Source organism: Euprymna scolopes, chromosome 9, assembly GCF_053919585.1.
Source record: "Euprymna scolopes isolate OS-2025 chromosome 9, ASM5391958v1, whole genome shotgun sequence".
Classification (NCBI taxonomy): Eukaryota; Metazoa; Mollusca; class Cephalopoda; order Sepiida; family Sepiolidae; genus Euprymna; species Euprymna scolopes.
The window spans coordinates 96537120-96563742 of NC_136490.1; the positions used below are offsets into that span (position 1 = coordinate 96537120).

Sequence of the window (26623 nt, forward strand, 5' to 3'; positions counted from 1 at the left end):
TCTTAAATACAGGGCATACTGATGAGGTTTTCCAGGGTGTTGGAAAGCACTTCTGCTTAAGGCAACGCTTAAACAGTTTGGAAAGTATGGGGGCAAGTTCTGGTTGTAATTTTTTTAACACTATAATTGGAATACCGTCGGGACCAGTTGCTTTACTGGAGTCAAGGTTCTTGATTAGCTTGGCGACCTCACGCACAGATATTTGTATGTTGCATAGCGTGTTGTCTGTTATAGGAGGGAATATGGGGAGTTGATGGCCTTCGTCACACAGGGTAGAATTTGCCGCAAAGTTTTTGGCAAATAGTTTGGCCTTGTTGGATGCTGTCGAGATGACCTCTGGTCCATTGATAATGGTTGGGAGAGAGCGCACATTTCTGTTCAAGATCCTATTTGCTCTAGACAAGGCATGAAACCACTTGGTGTAAGGAGTTAACAAGAACGAAAGATGATCATCACAAAGACAGATGTCTATTGGCCTTAGTCAGAAATGGACAAAATAAGCGAACTGAGAGTTTTACAAGAAAGACAAAAGTAAACCAAAAATGCTCTCTATTTCCATCGATTACTAAGGGGCTCATCCAGTCATATTAACACGAAATGTCGAAATGGATAATTAATTTTCCAATATAGATATAAAACTATCTAATACTCACCTGAACATTTATTTTGTTTTACATCCGTTTCTGATTTTTGAGGCTGCATAAAAAAATAGAAAAGATCATGTCCAAATTGCAATATTATTTCATTATTTTTATTCAAATTTATGAATCAACAATTCTTAAAAATATCTACATTCTTCCATTGTTTGACACTTCATTATCTTCATGGTTGACCTAGGTCAACTTTATCTATTTTATGAAATTTAATCATGTATCGGCATTCAAAGTTGGGTTGAAATCTATTCAGTAGTTTCTGAGTCAATAAAAAAACAAGTCTTATGCATTAAAAACATTTCATTATTATTTATTAGAATATAAGTTCATTCGATCACTTGTTTTGCGCCCTATTCAAATTTGGCTTCACAGTAATTTATAGATGTTTGCAAAATTCTGTAGGTAAGTTAAAAATAAACTAATATCACTGTCAGAACGGGACTTATTTTCCTTAAGAAGAAATTCATTAGTTGTCTAGACTTATCCCTTTGATGAAAAAAATATTTAAATCGCCAAAACATAAGATTTGGATTGAGAAATCTCACAGCATATGTAATTGAGAAATAAGATTAAATTTCGTTCTCATTTTCTCGTCAAAGGCCTATAGAGAGCACAAACTTTCTAGCACGTCTAACAGAAATGAAACCACAGGAAATTATGGTGAGTCCTTGTGGAAAAGGTATGACTCCAGTTCCAGACCTGTATTGAGGCGGTGATTGAGACTGAAGGCGGCTACATTGAATAGATGTCAGCTCTCCAACATAATCAAGTTACCTGAATTGATTTTTTTTAATAAAAGTTTTAAAATAAAGCTGTAGTGTTGTTTTCTTTAGGGCAACAAATTTATCATTCCTATATATATATATATATATATATATATATATATATATATATATATATATATATATATATATATATAATTGTTTATTGTTGTTAATTGGGATGCGTACATCACAGTCCCTGCTATTCAATGATGCATAAAGCAATCATACTGTAGACAATTTTCTGACTGTTACATTAGATTTGATTCTTATAAACCAAACCATAATTTATTGTACATAAATAATAATTGTAACCATCCACATTCTGTTAAAATTCCATAGTTTCATCCAACTCTAAAAGAATTAATAATTTTATCTAAGAATTAACAACTATTTAATAAAAATATGTCATACTGTAATGATGCTTTTACAAATCAGGTTATAGAGATAAGATTATATTTAATAAATCTAATAATGAACTAAGTGAAGTCCATAAAATAACTGATTTTAATGTGGCTGCATATCATATAATAGGTTATAGGGAAAATATTAATACCTAACAAGGAAAATTAAAAGTAATTTATGCACTTTTGATTTCTTCCATATAATAATATCTGTTAAGATGTTGCTTAATAAAAAGGTAGAAATTATACAAAGTTGTTTCCATCATACAATAGGCTATGGAAAAATAGTTAAAAGATATAATACTAGTAGTCGTACAAATAAATGCAAATGAATTGCTCAATGATTAGGTCACCTAATAAAAATAAAGAAAATAAAGAAAATAAGGGGTGACCAGCCATATAGTTTAATCACGTAAACATATTCTTCAAATATTTCGAAAATTCTTTATAATATCATTGATAGGAACATTCCTAGAGATAGTAAATTCGGTAAGCTCTTGAACAAAATTACTATTAAAATATCTTTCTCCGTTTCCAAAAAATATAACTGCATCTATAATATGTTATAATAACAATAAAATACAAAGTGCACGCCGAACACATGATGAACCTGGACCTTTTAATACCAATAATGAAATAGAAAATAACTGTAATTGTAGAAATAAAAATAATTGCCTAATAAGCGGAAAGAAATGTTGTATACAAATGTAGCGTAATTACTGCAAATAATACTAAGACTTTGATGTTGGATCTATCAGCACTATATACAAGGAGATATACATAAATTACTTGTGCTCTTTTAAAATTGAACCAAATGATGAATCTGATAAAGCTTCTACTTCATTAGTTAAATATGTTAGAAAATTAGTGAAAATAAAATTTAGTGTTAATTAAAACGGTCAATAATAGGTAAAGCTAATAAATATATACCTAACAGGAAAAATTAAAAGTAATTTATGCACTTTTGATTCCTTCCATATAGTAATATCTATTAAGACGTTGCCTAATAAAAAGTAAGAAATTATACAAAGTTGTCTCCATAGAGCGATGTACAGGATAGTCTATTTCAAACCCATAAATGGTAAGGTAACAATTTAAACTAAAATTCTGATGTATATTGTGAAATATATATTATTATTAAATATTCAAGAAGTTTTTCTAAAATTAATCTAATTAGGGTAAAATAAGGCTTTATGCTAAACTTAAATTGTAATTAACAGTAGTATGGAGATTGCTAAGAACTGATAATGAGTAAATCTTAATAAAATTATCTATATCATTGTCTTGGGTTAATTAAATAGGGTTAATATGAGGAAATTTCTGGAGCAAAACAATTTTCAGTGTATTATTCCCTCATGACACTCAGTAAATAGTTAAAAACATTAACGGGAATAAATTTTAAATTAACTGGAAAATTTGAATCCTAATGTTCAATTTGCGTAATTTTCTGGGATCTTAAACTAAATTTTGAAAAAGAAAATGTTCGTTTAATATTCACACCTTCATTTGTATTTACTTAATATTGGTCACTGCAGTTGTATAGGTTTTACTTTCGGATATCTTGTTTTTTTTATTTTATTCTATTTTAAGATTTTAGAAATATCTTTTGGATTTGATCATTAGGTTTACGTTTTTCTGCTGATATTTTATTATATCTCTTCATAGTACAACACTGACAAAATGACACTTTGACACAATAAAAAGTAGTCTGTGTGTAGCTTATATAACAGAGTTAATTTATTTTCCTCTCAAAATAATTCCAATTATAAGTATTAAAAGCCAAACCCCTGCAACTCTCTGTTCAGGAGACAACATCATGAAACGTAATCCTTATTCTAATAGTTTAATGGAATTTTCTACTTTCTGCTTAATCTAACTTTATGTTGAAAAATACCATCTTTCTCTTTATTTCTACACGTTCAAATATTGAAGCAAAAATTCAACGTAAATTTAAAAGAAATTATGTTAGCTTACAAGGTCACAGGCTGCACTTAATATTTGTTGATTCTCAGCTAAAATATCATCCAATGTGTTTAAAAATTCTGACAAAGGGAAATAGTAATGAGGCTGAATGTATTTAAATGAATGCATAAGTTGGTACAAAATGGTCGCACGATTGGCCAATTCCTGTAGTTCCAATTTCTTTTCTGTCAAGATTTTAATCGTTGGGACAATTCTTTCTTGGAATTCGGATTCCTGAAATACAAAATAAAGAGTTTTGTTTATTTATTGACCTTCATTTAAATCGTTTGAAGTATTTGAAAATATGTACGATTTATGCACGCTTTACAGCTATAACTTTGTACAAAAGAATTATTTTTCACTAAACTTTGGCCACAAAGCATTAATGTATACATATTATAAAAAGATTTAAATTGACCAAACAAAAATGTTATGCGTTTTTTTATACGATCAAGATAATTAAAAGTTCTTTTTATTGGTGGAATGCCATGGAATGTAAAGGTTTGAGTGTTAACATGATCAAATTAATGATCAACAGTTGTAGCGTTGCAGAGCTCTCAGAAAAAGAAAAATTCACTTGCTCAGCTTGTCGAAAGGAAATCAGGTAGAATTTAAATTTTTTATGAGACTTGTAAGCATTGGATGTACAAGAAGTGCAGTGGAATTACTGGTTGGTTTAGAGAGGATAACCAATTTGTGTTCAAGAAATCTAAAACAATGGAGATGAATAAAAACTCAGGTGTTGATAAAGTATATCTGCACATCCAAGCTATCGAGCTTCCTAGCTTAGTTGAGGATGCCCTTTTCTCTTCCCTCCAACCTCTTTCCCACAGAAGAGACGTTGCTAGTCTGTCTCTATTTTATTGTTATTTTCATGGCAAGTGCTCAGCTGAGCTTCAATCTATGGTCCCCCCTCCCCAAACTTTCATGAAAAATACTATCAATAATTTCCCGCACTCTTTATCTGTGTCTAAACCTATACGTAGATTCCATGAACAAAGCTTATTTCTTAGAACTGCACGCCTGTGGAACTCTCTTCCGTTTACCTGCTTTCCAGCTGACTACAATCTGATTATCTTCAAGTCCAATGTAAACAAGTTTTTGATGAACCGTCCCCCTAAGTAATCCAATTTACAAAATTCCCACTACTTATGTTTACTATGCTATAATCACATTGACTAATGTATATCCATTAACCCTTATCCTCGAGTGGCCTCCGGGCCTTGATAAATGGTGATTCCTGTGTAAAAAATAAAATAAAACAAGATTTATAAAAAAAAAAACTAAGATGAGGAAGGCCCTAGAAAGACACGCTTTCTCTCTTGACAACCGACATTAACTTTATCTGAAATGGATTACTTCACAAGTGAAAACAGCTGATAAACATCATTATATACAAGCCTATAAGGTAAACTGTTTATTTCAAAACACAACATCTTCTGTTGTTCGCTTGCTTCATGGTGAGTTTCTGGTAGTAATTTTTATCCTTTTTATCTTACTAACACGAATAAAGTTAATTCTCCCACTAACCAACAATCGCAAGGTTGTCTCCTCAGCAACCAAGAAGGCTAACATGCTTGCCAGTCGGTTTGCCTCAAACTCCACACTGGACCCTTCCAACCACCCCCTACCTGACTTTCCTATGCGGACAGACGCCACGCTAGACGATCTGAAAATCACCCCTGCTCAGGTGCATGCCATCATAAAAAACCTTGACACTTCAAAAGCATGTGGACCCGATCTCATCCCAGCTGTGCTATTAAAAAAATGCTCAGCCGAAGTAGCTCCAGTTCCCTCCAAACTCTACAACAAATGCCTTAATGAAGCTTGCTTTCCGAGCTGTTGGAAAACTGCTTCTGTTGTACCAGTATTCAAGAATTCTGGCGAAAGGACTGACCCACCAAATTATCGCCCCATTAGCCTCCTCCCGCTTTTTGCCAAAATATTTGAGACCTTAATTAACCATGCTCTAGTCCGGCACCTTACAGATGCTAAACTTCTGACTAACAAACAATATGGATTTAGACAAGCCCGTTCCACAGCAGAAATCCTAACTAATCTCTGAGCGTATATACCATTCACTGGACAAAGCGGGGGAGGGCAGAGCGGTAGCTCTAGATATATCTAAGGCTTTTGACAGGCTATGGCATGAGTGTCTCCTCAGGAAAATTAGATCATACGGTATCACTGGTAGAATACTTAACATAATTAAATCCTTCTTAGATAAGAGAAAAATCCAGGTTGTCCTCGATGGTCGTACATCTAAACAATATGATATAAATGCGGGAGTGCCCCAGGGTTCTATCCTTGGACCTCTATTGTTCCTGATATTCATAAATGACCTCCCCGACAAAATTGCCTCTGAGATGGGTATATATGCTGATGACACTACACTCTATGGCAGGCACGACAGGAAGACGAATGAACACATTTCTAAAGAAATGGCAGAAACACTAGAGGAAGACCTCCAATCTGTAGTGGAATGGGGACAAAAATGGTTGGTCACGTTCAATGCCGCCAAGACTAAACTAGTTCCTTCAATAATTACAAGAAACCCTCTCTACCACCTATAGCAATGGCCAACGACTCTTTATCTGAGAGTACATCTTTCAAATTGCTTAGCCTAACGTTCACAGGAAACATGAGTTGGAACAATTACATTGAAGGCATTGCCAGGGCCGCTGCAAGAAAGGTGGGCTCTCTCTACCATGCTAGACAACTACTAACAACCGAAAGTATCCTGTACCTCTATAAGGCCACCATTCGCCCATGTATGGAGTATTGCTGTCACATTTGGACTGGTGCATCTGCTACTAGTCTCTCGCTCCTTGACAAGGTTCAAAAGAGAGTCGCAAACCTGATAGGCCCTGAACTGGCATCTAAGCTTCAGCCTCTGTCCCATCGACGAAATGTTGCATCCCTCTGCTTGTTCTACAAGTATTTTAGTGGTGAATGCTCTGACGAACTGCAATCACTTGTGCCCCCACGACGTGAGCACCCTCAACAAACCTGAAAGGCTGCTAAATCCCACCCCCACACTGTAGAGATCCCTAGATGTAAAAGATCCTTCTACTCCAATAGTTTCTTCCCCAGAACCGCTAGACTTTGGAATTCTATTACAGGTCCCTGCTTCTCCAACAGTACTGACGTGCAGAAGTTCAAGTGTAGCGTGAACCGACATCTTCCTGCCCAAATCACTACATAGTACCCCAGTAGTTGTTGCCCCTGATAGTAGCCCCCTCCACCAAAGTCGCAATTTGCCTTGTTTGGGGTGAAAATGTAATAAAAAAATTTTTTTTTTTTAAATTGAACAATTGAGAGCAGAAATCATATACCAACCTTTTTTCTCATTTGGAACCATTTTAAAAGGGTTGAAATGGAATCTTTTATCGTATTTTCACTTGGAACGTTCGAACGCATGAATTTTATTGCAGACGTTTTCATTTGCTTCATCTGGTTTCGAATAGATTCCAGACTCTTCTGTGCTTGTACAAGTTCCAGGTTCAATGCCGGACGTAACTTCTGGAAGATTCTAGTCAACAGACTTTCATTTAAGACATTCATACAGCAACCGTAGTTCAGTATGGTTGTCAAGGAGCCAACGTCCACTGGAAGATCGGTTTTCTCAGATGAAGTTGTTATACACAGCCGGAAATGATTATTGAGGGAGAAGCAGCCATTGTCTAAACACTTTTCCTTGATAACTGGAAAGTAAGATATAAGTGTTAAGTTAATTCTTTGAAATTTTAGAAAGATTTAAAAATATATGTTATTTAGATTATTCAGGCTTACTTCATTAAAAAAAAGCGTGAGATATATCAAAGTATATTAAATAAAATTGAATCATTGTCTTGCTTCTAACGGGATAGTAAATGGAAGCTAGAGAAAGTTAAGAGGTAATCAGCCTTTAACTGACTTAAACTTTAACGAATGAACTGACCAAGGGTGCACGTATTCAACGAACACTATCTTCAGAAAACAACATCTACAACAAACACGAGCTGATAAATCGAACTTTGCTGTTGACTAGATAATTTTCATATGTTATTGTTGTACTGCGTTATTAGCTGTATAATAAAATACTTGTAGGTTTAGTGAAGGTTTTCAAAAAATTAGATAGGCCTACAAAACTTAATACACTTGGGGTTTTTTTCAGTTCAAGTACTCCTTTCAATTAGAAGGATGATTAAAGTGATCAAAAGGATGATTAAAGTGATCCGGTTCGTTCTTCAAGTTCAGCAAGATCAGGATAGGACCTTAAATAACTTTGGCACTTATGCAGAACACGAACCGCGCTGGAACAATGGTGTGATGTAGCAATCCGTCCGATACTGCTCTGTATCTTCATCGTTAATAATTGCTTTCTTTCTCTATGCTAACAGATGGCAGTTCTTTTATTTCTTTTTTATGGCGGCTTCAAATAACCAAAAGTTTTTAGACCAATCAGAAAAAATGTTAGTTCTTCTTTTTTTTTTTTTAAGTTTTAGACCAATCAAAAAAAAGGTTAATTTTTTTTTTAATCAAAAATACGACATCACTTACTTAGCTACAATTCTTTTCAAAAATATTTAGTCCGACTCAGATAACTGTTGATATGAAATATTTGTAAATAATCACATAAAAAAATCAACAAGGGGGAGTAACTCATCTTAAATTACAGATTATATAATAGGAGTTGTCTACCTTAAGTTATAACATGTGCAAGCAAATAAAAATTAAAAACTAAACTGACTTAACTGCATGCATCAGATATATAAAATTGTTGGCATGTTCTTGGTTTTGTTTGTTTGTTTTTTTGTTTTTGTTTTTTTGTTTTTTTTTTTTTTTGAAAAATAGGAAAAAATAGCAACCTCTTTCCCACAGAAGAGACGTTGCGAGCCTGGTTGAATTCATCTATTTTATGACCTGGATTTTTTTTTATAGAATTTTTTCTGGAAATCTTGAAAAAAGTTTTTTTTAGTCTGTATTTGTTTAATGAATGTATATGTTCAATAATTTATCCCTAAAAGTGTTAAATACAAAAATAAAAGTTCTAATTCAACTCACTAGTGTGTGAATCTTCTGACGGTTTATAATGAAGCAAAAATTCCACATTGTAATCGAGAAAACCTGAATAATTATTCAGGAGAACACTTTTCCCTTGTTCCATGCAGTTAAGAAGACTTTCTCTCGAATTGTAATCAAAACTGAAATATATAAAATATATGGAAAATAACACAGCAATAAATTTTAAATTGTATAAGAGTAACTAATGCAATTAATGTTAAATGAGAGAATTGCATAAAGGAAAATATATATATATATATATATATATATATATATATATACTAGACTACCCGTGACCCGATGGGTCAGTATGTTATATTAGCTATGGAATTCATGTATGAGCGTGACACTTGTGACATAAAGAAAATAGGTTTTTTTTTTTACATAATAGAAACATTTCTATGAAAGTATATTAAAATGAAAAAAGAATATAGATAGATTTCTATGAGTCGTTCTGTTTATTATAATTGATTATTTTTTAAATAAAGATTTACAGTTACTGAATTATAAGTAGTTGGCCATACTTATAGGTAAATGTGCACTGAACAGATACCATAATACTTAGAGTTAAATTCAAATTTTGATATATCTACTTTTTTTTTTTACACCGTTTATTTCTGTATTACGTTTAAGTTATTTTAAACCCCACTCTTCCCATGTTAAATAATAATTTCGAAATAATAACGTTAATATTTCAGCGTCCCAATTGTTCTTTTGTTTTTTGTTTATTTTAAACCCCATTCTTCCCATGTTAAATATTAATTTCGAAATATTAACGTTAATATTTCAGTGTGCAGGTCATGCGCACATGCGCAACCAGATGTCGTAAACTGGAAAGTGGGTTACATACATCGTTACAAGATCATCTGAGTTTTATAATTATATATATATATATATATATATATATATATATATATACGAGATCATTTGAGCTTTTTTAATTATATATATATATATATATACTCGGGTTTTTTTATATTCAAAAGTAATGGAGTAATGAATTCAACGAGGTTGTTAGATAGTGCTCAATAAAAAGAGCTGATAATACATGTTTATTGTTATATAAACATGCTCACATCCCGCTGCTACAAATAGCCACTTGTTTCAATCAAACAACAGATATCATCAGGCAGCGACTTGACTATTCAAAAGTTCAATGAATGGTTATTCATTGAACTTTTGAATAGTCAAGTCGCTGCCTGATGATATCTGTTGTTTGATTGAAACAAGTGGCTATTTGTAGCAGCGGGATGTGAGCATGTTTATATAACAATAAACAAGTATATATATATATATATATATATATATACTAAATGTGAGATGTATTCACAGACATGACAGAAAAGAATAAACACTAAAGTAAATGTTTTTCCTAAGACTGATATATGCTTATTTACATTTGCATATATAGTGCTGAAATAACTTGGAGTATCCCATTAAAATTGAATCTAACAACATTGAAGCATGCCATGAACCAAAGGAGCATTAGACCTATCTGAATTTCTGCAATGACGAGTCAAGGTGGTCTTAGCGCAAAATAGCAGAAAATCTTCCAATACCTCTTTCTACTGTTAATAGAGTGATCGTACAATTCACAAGAGGATACAAAGAGTGCACAAAACCTCATCCGGATCGCCCCCGAGCCCTCTGAAAGAACCTTGTGTCTTGTGAAAATGAAAATTGTTGAAGATGATCCTCGGTGCAAAGCCTCTGATATTGCAACACAAACTAGTGTCAGTCCCAGAACAATTGTCAGGTATCTTCACACTATGATAAGGTGGCAAGAAAGAACCCTCTTCTTTGTCCTGCAGAAAAGATTGGGCTCGTGAGATGGTGGAGGGACCTATAACATTTTGGACCAATATCATTTCCTCTGATGAGTCATGATTTGTATTATTTCCTGACAATGGAAGAGTATGTGTATGGAGGCTCCCTCAGCAAAAAGACTGCAGCCAACGCTGAAACATGGGGTTTCTCGATTATGGTACGAGATGCGATTTAATGGTTGCTCAGACTTGGTGAAATGCGAAGGAAACATCAATTCTGCTAAACATGCTTCAATATTACATGAAGGACTCCTACCAATATTCTCAAGTTAATTCTCTATTTATAGGAGACTGAGATTGAGCTCCTTGTCACTCTGCTAGGATGACACAACATTGGGATCAACAAACTACCATAGCCAAGTCAGTTCCTGTATATGAACCTAATGGAAAACCTTCAGGGCATATTAGACCGAAACCGCCGTAAAAAGCAGAAAGCCATCTTCTAAATCTGAACTTTTAGCATTATTGCGTCAGACATTTCTCAATATGATATTCGTCAATTGATCAGTGGCATGCCTAGAAGGGTCCTAACATTAAAAACAGCAAAGGGAATGCCAACCGAGTATTAGATATTAAATTTGTGACAATTTATTTTTGATTTTGTTCAATAAATTTTATGCTTATTGAAATAAACCGTGTCTATGGGTTTCTATTCTTTTCTGTCATCTCTGCGTGTATATATATATATATATATATATGTATGTATATATATATATATATATATATATATATATATATATATATATATATATATATATATATTCAAGAAAATCCAGCAAGCAAATTAATATTAGATTTTTGAATGTGAGATGATACATAATTATTTCCAAAATCAAATAACATTGCAGCTCTCATGGAGCCGCAGATCAGAAATCTTAGACTTGAGTTTCTCCTTTCTTCGGACGCACTAGTAGAACATATCCGAACTTAAATTTTAAACCTGAGTCACTTGTATTTGAGAAAGTACCCTGTCAGCTGAACCATCACGCCACATGCAAGCAAAACTATTGACTAACAAAAGAAGGTCAAACTCGAGTCTAGAACTTCTGGTCTGCAGCTTTCATCGTTTGTGTGAGCTGCAGCGTTGTTTGGATATGGAAATAATTATATATCATCTCACATTCAGAAATCTAATATTAATTTGCTTTTTGGATTAGCCTGTTCAATTACATCATCCTAGTGAGTGTAATGTGTGTATGTTTGTGTGTGTGTATGAGAGAGAGAGAGAGAGCAAACACACACACACACACACGTTATAAAATAACAGAAAACGTCAGTTTAATTATACATTCTATTTTTTTTTAATTTTTATCATTAAAAATGAATAGGAGTTCCATGTGTCACAAACGTTTTCGATGTTTCATCGAATTATCATTAGGTGAAAAAACAAACAAATCTAGAGAAAAGAAAAGAATTTCAAAATGTAGCTGCAATATCGGCGCTTGGATCAGTTAGACGCCCAGGGGAATGCTTCCACGTGAGCGTTAACAATTTTTATTCCATGATGATAGATTTTAGACTCCGATTTAAGACAAATCCTATTAAATAATACTGAATTGTATAAATAAAGCCGGTATATCTACAGATAAACATTTTGAAAGCAATTGTAAAAAATTAATCATACTCGAACCTATCTACATCAAAACTCAACAACCGACAATTAATAATATTGCCTATGGGTTGTGGTAGGATCTACCTAATTAGCATACGTGGAATGTCAACCATATAAATATGGTTGGTACCGTAGAGACAGGAGAGACCCAACGAGAGACTCAGCAAGAGACTCGAGATCGAATGTCGATGACCACCCAGCGTACACCTTCTCCAGAGACGGTTTCTCCATGACTATACTAATGGACTTTATATAAATATTGTATATATTTTCTTGCTTTCAATATATCTGTTCTACTTTACTTTTGTGTTGAAGTTATTTATTCAATGTGTTCAGTCGAGCTTCAACACTATGAAACCAGTAATGATATTTTAAAATGCTTAATTTTATTCTGTATTCATTCAGTATTCGTGACGATAAGTCCATGTAGTGAATGGCAGCGACACGACATTTTAATTGGTTGTTCTAAATAAATTTTGCCTACTATTATGATATACAAGTAATTTTAAATAAATAATGTTATATTTCGGTAAAACACTTTTGATTCTTTATCTGAACTCTGACAAAGGTGAAGTAGTGTAGATTTTTCATTAATGTTGTAAACTGATGATGTTCTGTAGGCTATCATTGAAAAGCTTTTAAAAGAAACGAAATGGAAATGCATTTGTTTCTTGTGGAAAACAAGGTGCAAGTATAAAAAGAAAATTTAGATAGTCAAGATCAGATTTTTCAGCTTTAAAGGTATAATTGAAAACTTTCAAAAAATAAGCCATCTTCACTTTATTACATTGAAGAATGTATGTGCGGATGTATCATTCAAACACAGTAGTGTTTGAATATATGGTTAAGTGTTTGTTTTACTCATTTAGAACTGCTTTAAAGCTTCACTGCTCACTCATTTTGCGATCAAATTTCAAACAATTTTTACAGTTCATACGTCACCTTCTCAGCTATATTTTGAAATAAAACATTTCAATTTTCGTTCATTAAAACAAAAGTTTTAATAAAATTACTGGTGTTCAAAAGTCGTCAGAATTAGTAAGGAATGTGAGAGACGGTTTCTTCTGATTGGCTGTTGGTTACCATAGCAACTTTTTCGTCGTCGACGCCTTCATAAATCATAGCAGGAATGTCGCTTGCATGCCATCTTATTTGTGTTATATAGAGATAGTTAACAAAATTGATTCTCTTTGCCCTGCTAGGGTAGATAATATTTTGCTTATGACGTCGCCCGTCAATTCTGTTAATTTCTCTTGTTTTTGTCCTTTCTTTCTGTTTATTTACTTAGTTCCGTCTTTTATTTGTTTTTATTATTTAGCCAATTTAAGAAGTTGGTAATAATTTTTTGATGGATTGTATACAATGCATATGATATTGAACACAAAAAAGAAAATATTATTTCAAAGCTAAGCTTGGAAAAATCATGGATTACATAGAAGAATGCGAGCATGAAAATAATATAGTTAAGATTAAAATGAGAAAAGGAAAAGGACTAGTTGTTAAAACTGGAAAAGAAAAAGACGAGATATTCTAATAAAAATTATAGTAAATTTATAACTGATAATATTGCAGCATTAAGAATTTATATATAATTTTAAATTGATTGTCTTTCAAAAATCTTAATGTTGCAATATTTTAAGTTATAAATTTATATTTTTTATTAGAATATCTTGCTTTTTCTTTTCCAGTTTTAACAACTGGTTCTTTTACTTTACTGTTCATGCTCGCATTTTTCTGTGTAATATAAAAATTGTTATACTTACTGATTCAAGTCTAGTCTTTGCACAGCTTCTTGCTGTCTGTAATATGTAAGTTCTTCAAACCAATTCTCTCCATATTTGTAAGGATCAACAAGAAAGACATTGTTGTCTTGACTTGCCCACAAAATGGCTGCATTTTCTAAGTGCTGTACATTGACACCTGAAAAACAATCAGTTTTAAACCCTTATTAAATAAAAACAATTTGTACAATAAAAGAAAAAATAATATACAATAGTATGTGCAGGTTGTTCCATGTTTTGGCACCCAACGAAGCGCGTGTGCCTCCTTGAAGTAAATACCCACGACGAGCTCAACAAGCAGCAGAATCCAGTTCTTTTACTATAAATATCCTTAGATGCCAGAAAGCCTTCTGCTCTAATAGTTTCCTACCTCACATGGCTAGACTTTGGAATTTTCTCTGTTTCCTGCTTCCATGCCTCTGTTGTATAATGGCGTACCAAAAAAGGGGTCCTGCTGTGTAATGGACCATAAAAGGGTATGTTGTGTAATGTGAACCATAGCACCATATGTCGATATGTGAACTTAAGACAAAGGGTTCATCCTGATGTGTATACGTGTTACTATATGTCTATTCTTGATTCTTCACTATCTGAACCCGAAGTTATGTTGTTCCAATGCTATGATCGTCTAAATGTTCATATGCGGCTGTGTGTGTGTGTGTGTCATACATGCATTTTTCGACATACCTTCATACGTCTTCGATCTTGGTCCACCTGGAATCCATCTTGTTCTTGGAAGGGAGGCTGGAACCTGTTTGAACGAATGTTCATTCACTTCCAAGAACGCTGGTTGGTTTTATTTAGCTTCTATTCACTTCCCAGGTGTGGATCTCAGAAGAATGGAAAGTGAATATCTTTGCTTGTGTTGTTAATTCTAGGTCTCTATTTTGACACATGTCAGCTCCCTCCCCAGAAAAGGGGGGGGGGTACGACCTGTTAAACCGTCCGTCCTGCTCAACGTCCAAATTCCAACTCCTATTTCCTCTCAGCTAACTAGATCCACATAACATACACGTAGTTCTGCCAGCTGACCAGATACTTCCGGTAAACTTGTCTATGATATGATTTTACCATATTTCGACAGATTTTCAACATTCTTCACATTCATCTTCCATCATCTTCCATCCATCTCTTCTGTTAGATAGATAGATAGATAGATAGATAGATAGATAGATATATAGATAGATAGATAGATAGATAGAGACAGATAGATACAGAAATAGATAGATAACTAGATCGAGAGATATATAGATAATACACATAGATAAATAGATAGATCAGATTAATAACTAACAAATACTTTCTTGTGTTCGACCTACTACATAGCACTTGTAGTAACATGTAGAAGTTTCAACGTAATGTAAACAAACATTTCCCCGCTCAACTCCTTACAATCCCCTGTTAGACATGATTCCAAATAGTAGCCCTTTATGTCCAAGTTGCAATATATGCTTTGCTTGAGCTGAAAATGATTTTTAAAAATCAATAGATCTCTTACAGAATAACAAATAATTTAATATCATATAATACAATATAATAGTATACAATACAATAATATTCTAACAGCAAATTGTAGTATCTGTTCTGATACTACATTTTATTTGTTTTTATTCCGGTCAGTGAAGGAGAAATCCTTCTAGACTAAAGAAGTTTTAATTTTTGTTCCAATCCTGAGTATCCCTTTTTAGGGTACTGGATTTTCTCCACATTACGTCCTCATTGGGGAAACAAGTGAATAAGAAAAATAATATTTCAAGAAATATTGTCAAATACTGACCATCTCTGATCCATTTATTTAGTAAGTCTTGTTCAACCAGCATTTTAAGTAAAGTATGAAGGTAACATTTATAGTCTTCTGAGCTCAACGTCGGTTGCCATCCTTGAAAATTTGTTCTGAAACTATTGTCTTCAACACCTGACCATGAATCAGTTTCCTTTAAATACTCATCTCCTACCGATTCCTTTTCTGGTTCTTCTTGATCTTCTGAAATGGTAAAAGATGGAACGCATTTCATTTCTTAGTATGCTGTCAATAGAATGAAAATAATCATAGTCACAATCATTAAAATTTTAATTTTTTTTTATTCTATAATGTTTTCATATACTACCGATCGTGTCTATTTTCTGTTTGACGTGTGATATATTCAATTTTCTCTAAGATGTTGATTGCATATATATTTGAAGTGCATATGCGATCGACCCCGTAAATACAGCTTGGTAAGTTGATAAAAGAAATGCCGAAATTTCTCTCATAAATAGATAAGAGATTATATAAGAATGGTAAAAGAACCCCCTCCTCTTAATAAGAACACACAAAATTTTGTTACATGAGAACAATCTGTTTAAATAAAGAATTCAGTATAGAATTCTGTAAAGGATCTATGGTATGACAGATAAAGTACTAAGTAAAGTAACACTCTTCGGAAGGTTTAATCCTCAGTGCAGGCGATACTAAAAAAACAATTGCAAATTACTTAAGATTAGGCTGTCATGGCTGATGGAATGAGAATATGTTACCGCTATGGATTAAATAAAGTGTTCTGTTCAAAATTCCATATAGATTCTCGAGTTTGACATTAAGATTCCCGAGTTCGACAAGATACACCTGAAGAAGGTCGGAGGTTATATTAGCGAAAACGTTGTGAGAATAATACTCAAGATGAGACCAGTATTATGAGGTAAATATTAACTAACCTTCTCTCAAATTAGAAAGGTAATATCTCAGAAAGTGCACCTCCTCAATGCACCTGAAGAAGGCTGGAGGTCACATTAGTTATTGAGAAAAATAAAAGAATCATTGTCCAATAACCTAAATAATATGAATCAACCATTTTGTTTGCCTTAACTATTTTCAAAAACGCCTTACCAAACACTTCTCCTTGTTTTTCTTTGCTCTGCTGCCATCCAAGTTCTCTATCCTCCGATGACTCATTTTTACAATTTGTCATGGAATCAAAAGATTCTGATTCAGTAGTCTTGTGTACAGGTAGGTTCTGAGGCAATTCACATGTGCTCTTTTGGTGCACAATTTGGGAATTAACGTCCATTGAACTTTTGTTAAATTTGTCCTGTTCCAAACTTTGGTTCTCAGTGTTTGAAAAAGTATTCAGATTCTCATCCTCTTCATCTTCACCCTCTTCTGGGATAATTTCCTGCCAAAAGAAGCGAAAATATTTGGTTTATCGGTATTATGTCTAGGGCTAGGACAACAGCATATTCTTTTTATTGTTTTGACTCTCGAGTGTGTATCCGTTGATATCTTATATGCTTTCATATAACGTGATGTGGTTCTTGGTTGATTAACTGTGTCTAACTGTGTCGGATATATACTCGAGAGTCAAAACAATGAAAAGAATATTCTGTTGTTATAGCTATAATTATGACAGATCACTCCCATTTCATGTAACCCACCCCAAGACGGGTTCATAATAATGATACCCCTTTACACTCTGTAAAATCAGAATATTTAATATTTTGTTTTATCAAGATAGGAAATACATGATTAAGGAATTGAAATTAATTCTCTGGGTATGAGGAGTGTTAAAAATGTGCCATTATGGATGGTCCTATGTCAGCGATTATGTTAGCTAATGTTATTCTTGACAAGGGTCGAACTAAGTACAATTTGAAGTGACATGAATTTTGGGAAATAAACTAGTTTCCACATAAAATAACAGGAAGATATGACCTGTAAAGTTATGTGAGGTCAAATAGATCAAATAGGAGGTCAGTTGACATGATGCATAACGTCACAGATATCAAGGTTGACGAAGAAACAAAGTTTCAGATCAGTTTGTCTATGGAATGTTGCGTGAGACAGGTCAGCAATAATGCTGTAATAACTGAAAGGAAAATGTTCATAATTGCCAGGAGCTAAATGCTCCCTAAAGATATCTGTTCACTTGGTTCTTCCATTTATCCGTAATTTAAAAAATACTAATATTTCTCATGTTAGCTGTTTTTCTCCAAAACAAACTCCCAAATAATGCCTTAGTGTCCTTTTATGTATATCGAAAGTCCTGTTAAAAATTTTTTTTTATTTGTCTAGTTCCACTGATGATGAATCATGGCAATGAGAAAGAAAAAGGAAGGAAATAATACAGCAATCACTAGACGAAACTGTGACAGCAACAATGATGAGGAATAAGAAATGACAAAGAGAAGTGTGAGCCATCAGTGAGCAAAGAAGAAGAAGAAGAAGAAGAAGAAGAAGAAGAAGAAGAAGAAAGAGAATAAAAAAGGTAATTCACCCACTATAGACATTTAAGCTGGTTATTTAACGATTAAAAAAAGAAAAGTAGAGAACTAAGGAACTAATGAACCCGCAAAAGATGCATGAAAGAAAGGTTTGATACATTTAAGATCAGGAAACCACTATCTTCAAACAGCCTGATTTGATAGTACCAGAATCCTTTTTGAAATACCAAATACAGAGTGGAACGATAAATTTGTCACCCTAAAGAAAACAACACTACAGTTTTATTTTAAAACTTTTATTGAAAAAAATCAATTCAGATAACTTGATTATGTAGTAGAGCTGACATCTATTCAATGTAGCTACCTTCAGCCTCGATATGGATCCTGAACTGGGGTATGCCTTTTCTACAAGTGGCATTGGGAGTTTGGTGAATACTCGGCAGATGGCTAGCTTTGGTGTTATTGAAGATCATGTTGGTGATGTTCTTGACGTATGATCAAACAAAGTAGTTGAGTGGATTCAGGTCGGGGGAGGAGGTGGATCTAGTGAGAGAAGGGTACAAAGTCGCAGCACTCCTTCTGAAGCCAAGCCTAGGTCTCTTTGGACTTGCAGGCTGGCAACAAGTTCTGTGGCTACATGCAGGGTCTGCTAGTGGCATATAATTCAGGTTGGAGGAGAAGAGGGAGGGGGCTAGTGAGAGAAAAGTACAAAGTTGTAGCACTCCTTTGGGTCTCTTTGCACTTATGGGCTGACGCCGGGTCCTGCTGCCACACCTAGGGCCTGCTAGTGGCCACCTGGTTGCACCAAAGGATCATTACACTCTTCAGCACATCCAGGTACACTTTCGTGTATACTTTCAAGTCGACTTTGATGATGTGAAGTGGCATGATATGGCCTTCACTTGAAAGTACACCAAAGACCATAACCGTAGCTGGAAACTTCATTGAGCATTGCCCTCAAGCGTTGAACCATCTGGATTTGCATTTTAAGAGTGATGGCAATGGTCCTGTTGCCATAACTTGGATTGATAGAAAGCATAAGTTATACAGCGGAATATCTCGAATCTTGCTTGTTGAACATTGTGTCACTTTCAGATGTGATAGAAGGCTCCTATCCGTCTTGGGATTTGTACAAAACTGACCAACTAGTAGATGGTCAGCGGCAAAAAATAAAATCGGTTTTCATCACATGGAAATGGAATCATATCATCTTTTCTCAGGCAACAATTTTATCATTTAACTGTGTATTCTATCAAAGTGTATAAATAAATTGTTTGGAGGATAATTGGAGACAGACTAGCGTCCTGTCATAGACTTATTTTAGGCAATTTATTTCATTTATTCTAAAATAATTACAAGTGGTATCATACAGAACTCTCTGGGTATATATTATTATGATCGACCTAGAAGAAAGATGATGGAAATTTTACAGAGGTCAATTCATCCTCATTAACATCTGCATCAGCATCATTATCCATTTCATCATATTAGGTTGAACATCCATTTTACGTGCTAGCATGTTAGACAGCTTTGACAAATTAATTTTCCGACTATCATATCGCTTTATGTCTTTATGCTTTCATTTATCCCTCTTTCTCTCGAACTAATCCTTATCACTTCCTTCAATATTTTCCCTTGGCCTTCCCCTGTGAATTGAACCTGCTGCCTCACTAGTTCTACATTTACTAACCCAAGTACTCACATAAAGTCTTTCAATATTGTCACATCACCAAAGTCACTTGTTTTGCACAGATTTCTATAAACTATCCAGATTTAATCTTCCTCTGAAGTCATCAGATCTAAGCCTGTCTTTAAGACTTAGATTTCACATCCATCATATCATTTATCTTCATGTAACACATCATTAAACCACACTGGCTAGGTTCCACTTCCATGCACCATCACACTGTGTACAGATGCCTGATAGACTATTCCATTTCTGAATAGTGGTTATGTTCTGCATTTTAGTAATCATATTAGTAATCATATTAGTATGCATATTATTAGTATTAATACGATAGTACTTTTAGCATATGTGTATCATGGTTTCCAGATTATAAATTATTCATTTGGGAGATCCTATTTATTAAACAGGAGGACAGAATATGACAACATACCACGAACATTAAATTAGAATATAGATACGCTAATTTAATGTTCACAGCATATTACTACCTTCTACCCTCCCTTCCAATAAATAGGATCTCCTGATCATCAAAAAGGCAATCTAAGAAAAAACAATTGAATAAAAATAAATGATGAATGATGTCACTTTTGGGCCGTACGTGAAATTAAAATATACCTTCTTGATCTTCTGGCTAGGATCCTAGGGTAATATCTGTTCTGTCTACAAATGGTATAATGATATCGTGGGATTTCCGTTCACACAGGGCGTCCATACAATTTAAATACATCAGAAGATATTGGAGATAAACTGTAATAACCAGATATACAGTACATTAACCAAATTTTTTTTTCTTTACTCATGTTCACCCCTTACAAAGCATATCGCCACTTGGGCGTAAGGGGCAACTATTTGGGGCCATGTCCAGGAAAGATTAACAAGATATTTGTTTATGTTGCATTTAAACTTCTGCATATCAGTACAGCCAGGGAAGTAGGAATTCCAAAGTCTTACTTAGATAAATATTTTTACAGTTTTAACAAAAGGGCTACAATAATATTCTGCGTTTCCATTCATGCTAAGCGTCCACAGAATGCCCAGCAGCAATATATTACATATGAAACCTGCTGCTGTGGAATTTCCACAGGTCTCGTTAGTATGCATAAAATTACCACATGAATATTTAATGTATCCACATTTTTCTATCAATCACCAGTTATCGTTCAATTATGAGAAATTCATTTTAAGATTGCTATATATTGTGGCACAATGACGTAGCCTCTTTGGAGGGAGCTGGGGGCTTCTACATTAATAAACCTCGTGCCTAACTTGGTCTGTACATGTGAAGTGCAAATGTGTTAAACAGGTGTTTGTGATTTTGAAAATGTTCTGCTATGACTCAAGCCAAGAATGACAGTTTGTTTATAATATTGAACCAAATGAGTGAGAATATTGCAGACACAAATGAATGATGGTTTAATAATATGAAAGAAAAAGTTATAAATTATTCCTGGCGATACATTTAAGTAATAACAATATGCATAAAATAAATTATAACGGTATAAAATAGCACTTTTACAAACCAGCAAAAATCCTTTGCACCGATCTGATAGAAAAGAAGAAAAAATTTTAGAATGAAGTTCACTTACAGTTGTGAGATCTACTTCTTGTTTTCCTATTTCATTTGTGTTTAAGTATTGGCTGCTTGCTTCTCGAAGGAAATCAAAAGACCATTCCACAACATACCCTGAAACAAAAGAATTACGAAAGTGATTTAATTTTATCTACAAGTAGTAAGACCCGTATCTCAGTGTGGCCAAAGAAAATCCATACTCCTGAATCATCTATCAAGCATCAAAATCCCATCCTTCACATTAGAAATATTGCCCATGCTGCTGCAAAGAAGGTGGGTTCCCTCTACCATGCCTTGGAGGTGTGGAAATTTATCATGATATCGCAGACATAAGAAGAGGTGATTATTTTTTTTTTTTTTTTTGCATAGGGAAATTTAGGAGGGAGTGGTTTGTGAGGTCTAAGATGGAGTTGAAGGAGAATCACAGCGCAAATAGTTCAGTCATTTCAGTTGCTATGCAAGCTACCTCATGCCGGATAATAGGTAAGTTATTAATTGCCCTTTATTTACGACGCTATTAAAAATTTTCCAGAAATCACAAGTTCTTACCTTCCGCAAATCGATGCATTTTCTGTTATTTTAATGTGTCTTCCCTCGGTTGCAACAATTTCACTCTTACAAATGACAAATTGTTTTCTATTCATACTTGATTTATGGCGGATGAATTGGTATGGAACAGAATGAAGTGAACCATTGGGGAGTGGGGCTACAGAACTTCAATGGGGAACATATGCTTCAATGAATGTTTTGCAACATTCAGTTACCTGTTGCACACTATTCAACAGGATGAGAAAAGATATTACCTCATGAAGCATCTCTGATGGAATCTTTGATGGCTTAAGTTTTTTTTTAAACTTGTAGTGAAGTATGATAGTTTATTGCTAATAACATGACACAACAAAAACATAAAAATAGTTAGTCAGAATCAAAGATTGATTTGTCAGTTTAATAGCTATTTCGGTCTAACTTTAAAATGCAGCCAACATAATCAAAATGTTAGATTACTTTTGTATTTTGTTTCCACAACTGAATTTTCTGTAGTTTGCAGCATTATTATGACTTAAAAAAAAATAGTTAGAAAACTACTAACCTTTGTGATGATGAATTTCGTCATAGATTAAACTTATTCCCTTTTCATGAAGGAAGTTTGGCCAAATTACAGTCAGGACGAGTTGGCGTAACGAGTGTTGACAGGGACCCAAATAAGTGACCAAACCAGCAGTGATCGCAGATATTCCTTGCACGGCTTCAAGTCGATTGTCAAGCTGATTGATTGCATTGTTTAAGATTTCTTTATCATATTTCATCATCTGCAATTGCAAAAACCCAAACTAAATGAATCTTTAATAATAATAATAATAATAATAATAATAATAATAATAATAATAATGGCAACCTTCTGTCTCTTTTAGACAACGTCGTTCTGTATCTAGTTTAGTTTATTACAGCATCTGCTGTGGCTAATCCGGTGCAGGCCTGGCAGGTAATAAGAGAACATTGATTTGCCCATTTATCAGGGTCTTCCTCTCAGCATTGCAGGCAGACACCAGCGTAAAGGCAAGCCAATACAGTCGGTGTCAGTGCGGCTGCAGGAGCTGCCAGAAAGATGTTGCAGAACTCCAGACCGGATTTTTTGTCAGGGTTTACTCCTTTAGCCCTTGCCTTTCCCAAGGCATCCACAAGGCAGTGAGTCTCTTTGCCCCATAGCTGGGGGATTTTTTATTCTAAACAATAAATAACGAAATGAATAAAATAAAAACAGGCTTTGTTTTTTACCTTCAGTCACTATTGTTGTTGCTGTTGTTGTATTTTTTTTAAATTAGTGACGTTAAGGATTTTCAACTGATGGTCTACAAAGTTAAAAATCGAATAACGAAATGACCAAAATAAAAACAAAGTTTGTTATTTTTTGTATTTTTTATGTATGTATGTATGTATGTATGTTTTGTTTTTGTTTTTTACCTTCTACCTTTAATATAACTCACATTTTATAATCTTTGTCAACAATGACAACAGTTTATCAAGCATGTATACGTAGTGTGATGACGTATGAAAGTGAAACATTGCTAGTGAGAATTTTATTTTCTTTCAGTTGAAGTTCTTTGGAATCAAGAGGCTCTTTAACTCTTTGGTTTTTTACATAGGAATCACCACTTATCAAAGGCCGGAGGCCACTCAAGAATAAGGGTTAATGGGTATACATTATTCATTGTGATTATAGCATAGTAAACATAAGTGGTGGGAATTTTGTAAATTGGTTTACTCAGGGGGACGGTTCATCAAGAACTTGTTTATGTTGAACTTGAAGACAATCAGATTGCGGAAGAGATGTTCCACAGGCGTGCAGTTCTAAGAAAGAAGCTTTGTTCATGAAATCTATGTTTAGGTTTAGGCACAGATAAAGAGTGAGGGAAATTGTTGAGAGTGGTTTTGGCTAGACGAGTGTTTTTCGTGAAAGTCTGGGGAGAGGTGACCATAGATTGAAGCTCAGATGAGCACTTGCCATGAAAATAACAATAAAGCAGAGACAGGCTGGCGACATCTTTTCTGTGGGAAAGTGATTGCAGGGAAGAGAAAAGGGCATCCCCCACTAGCCTACAAAATCTATTTTGAACTCTGTCAAGACAGGATAAGCTGCTTCTAGCAGCTCCTGTGCATATGTGGCAACAGTACTCCATCAGTACTCCATCTTGCTTCAGTTATATAAGCGGGTAGAAATCTTAAATAATCCATAATTGTATTGTGAGTATTGCCTGCATTGAGGATTGCTACTTATAACTGAATTTTACCTAATATTTCATACGTTATGCCATGAGTTCTTACAGACAATTCTCAATTCCAGAATGAATTTTAGGAATCTTAAACCGATTCTTGTTTTTAAATGTACAATCTTACTACTTATGTTAGTGTTGGAACGATTAATCTGAATCGGAATCAGGAATCAGAAAAATCAGAGCTTTTGGCGGCATCAGAATCAGTATCAGAACTGAAAAAATTTGCGCCTATTTTCTGATGCAAAAACCGATTCCTTTAATTATCTTTTTTATTTGATTTTGGTTTAAGAAACATTTTCCATTGCTTGTAGTAATAATAAAATAATAAATAATTACTGATTTAAACTTCCAGTAAGACTAAAATCTCTAGATCATCCTCTTACACGTGTGTTTTTACGTTTGAGAAAATATATGCATATTTAAGACGTGTTTTTACAGTAATCGGGGCAATAACACTTTCGTGGTTAAATATTTAAAATTTATAAAAAAGATGTGCTTTTACGATAATCAAGACAAAACACTTTTATAGTTAAATATTTTGAGATTTCTAAAGAATAGGAATTGGAAGCGGTAATTGGATCAGAATAAGGAATTTAGTGCGGAATCGGTAATTGTATCGGCATCGGGAAAAATATTGGAATCGTCTCATCACTTATAGGAAGTCTCGAAATAAAGACGAAACGTTGGTAAACACATAATACGGTTTGTTTCCTTTTTTATTTTCTCTATTTTGTCAGAATACTATTTCCATTATTTTCATCATATATATATATATATATATATATATATATATATATATATATATATATATATATACAGAGAGAGAGAGACAGAGAGGAGGGATATTAACAATGGGTTCACCTATTATTTATAATTAATGATTCCCATATTGTATTAAATTCTATACTAGGTAAAAATAACACTCAAGATGAGAAGAGGAGGTCGATTAATACAAATTCTTACCTGTTGAACTTCTGTTGACATAGCAAAATATTTTTTCGTGTTATTTAAAAAGATTTCATGTCTTCTGGTGGACATGGATGCTTCTTCAAAGTTTTTAGACAGTTTGGCAATGCGTTTGGACAATTCCTGTCAGGGAAAACAATCACAAACTAATTATTCTCTGTAAAGGACACAAAAACAAATGATCATAACGACACCATAGGTTAGAAATTTGCATGACTTAGATAATAGCAGCACCTTTTTGTTTAACCAAGACACTTGTTTATTATGCCGTTTTTGGGAATCTATAATTTTTAAGCAATGATCCCATTTCAAATTTTACGAAGGTCCAAGCATCAAAAAAATACTGCTACAATCTTTACAAGAAAGTATGATAGGTTAATATATTCCCAACTCATCATTATCATCATCACCATCATCTTCAAAATCATCATCATCATCATCATCATCATCAGTTTAACGTCCATTTGATCTCCTGGCATGTGTTGGACGATTTTTAGAAATTCACTTTTTTTTTTCAATTTTTACCCCAAACAAGGCACAGTGGCACTTTAGTGTAGGGGGCTACTATCAGAGACATAAGTTGCAGGGATATTATTAAGGGAGATGAGCAGCAAGATTTTTGTTCACATTACACTTGAACTTCTGCATGTCAGTACAGTTGGGGAAGCAGAATCCCAAAAAGGAGTTCCAAAGCCCAGCAGTTCTGGGGAAGAAACTATTGGAGTAGAAGGCTTTCTAGGGATCTCTACAAATTTGCATACTTCTGATCAGGTCTTCATTTATTACTTTCTCTCAAATTCATCCTTATCACTTTTTCCCATGCTTTCCCTTGCATTCCCCTACCAACTGACTTTGTTGCCTCAATGGTTCATTATCTACTAACGCAACAACTCTATTCTTTCAACGTGATCATACTAAGGAAATCTTATGCCTCACACACATCTTTCTATAATCATCAAACTGAATCTTTTTTCCAAGCTCATCAGATCTACGCCTATCTTTAAGACTCCGTTTACACATCCATCACATTATTTTCATATCATTTCTCCCTCTTTCATTTCTCTCCCTTTCAACTGTTGCTGGCTAGCTTTCACTTCCATATGCTATAACACTGCATACACATGCCTGATAGATCTTATACTTGGTCAATCGTGATAATGCTCAGCCCGTTAGTAATGGTAGAAGTTGCTAAAACTTACACTATCTGCTTCTAAAACTTGTATTCACACTAACATCAGATTCTCCGTCTATCCCAATGATATCACTTAGGTAACAAAACTTCTGATCAACTTCATTTATCCAATTATATTTTTCTTGATATCTTATTAATATTCTTATCCATCTCTATTGTCTTACACTTTTTACACACAGGCATGTAATCATC

General features: G+C 33.9%; 1 protein-coding gene across 1 annotated transcript in view; it reads right to left on the bottom strand.

Moving 5' to 3' along the window:
* The window catches only part of LOC145284632 (dynein beta chain, ciliary-like), a 309431-nt gene that overhangs the window by 114556 nt on the left and 168252 nt on the right, over positions 1–26623 (bottom strand). The window contains exons 34-43 of the mRNA XM_080133537.1: positions 25237–25362; positions 22590–22809; positions 21516–21613; positions 16912–17197; positions 15823–16029; positions 14028–14184; positions 8827–8966; positions 7120–7484; positions 3793–4014; positions 654–696 (exon numbers count right to left, since the gene is read on the bottom strand). Coding sequence (XP_079989663.1) covers positions 654–696; positions 3793–4014; positions 7120–7484; positions 8827–8966; positions 14028–14184; positions 15823–16029; positions 16912–17197; positions 21516–21613; positions 22590–22809; positions 25237–25362 — 1864 coding nt within the window. The remainder of the gene's footprint in view (positions 1–653; positions 697–3792; positions 4015–7119; positions 7485–8826; positions 8967–14027; positions 14185–15822; positions 16030–16911; positions 17198–21515; positions 21614–22589; positions 22810–25236; positions 25363–26623) is intronic.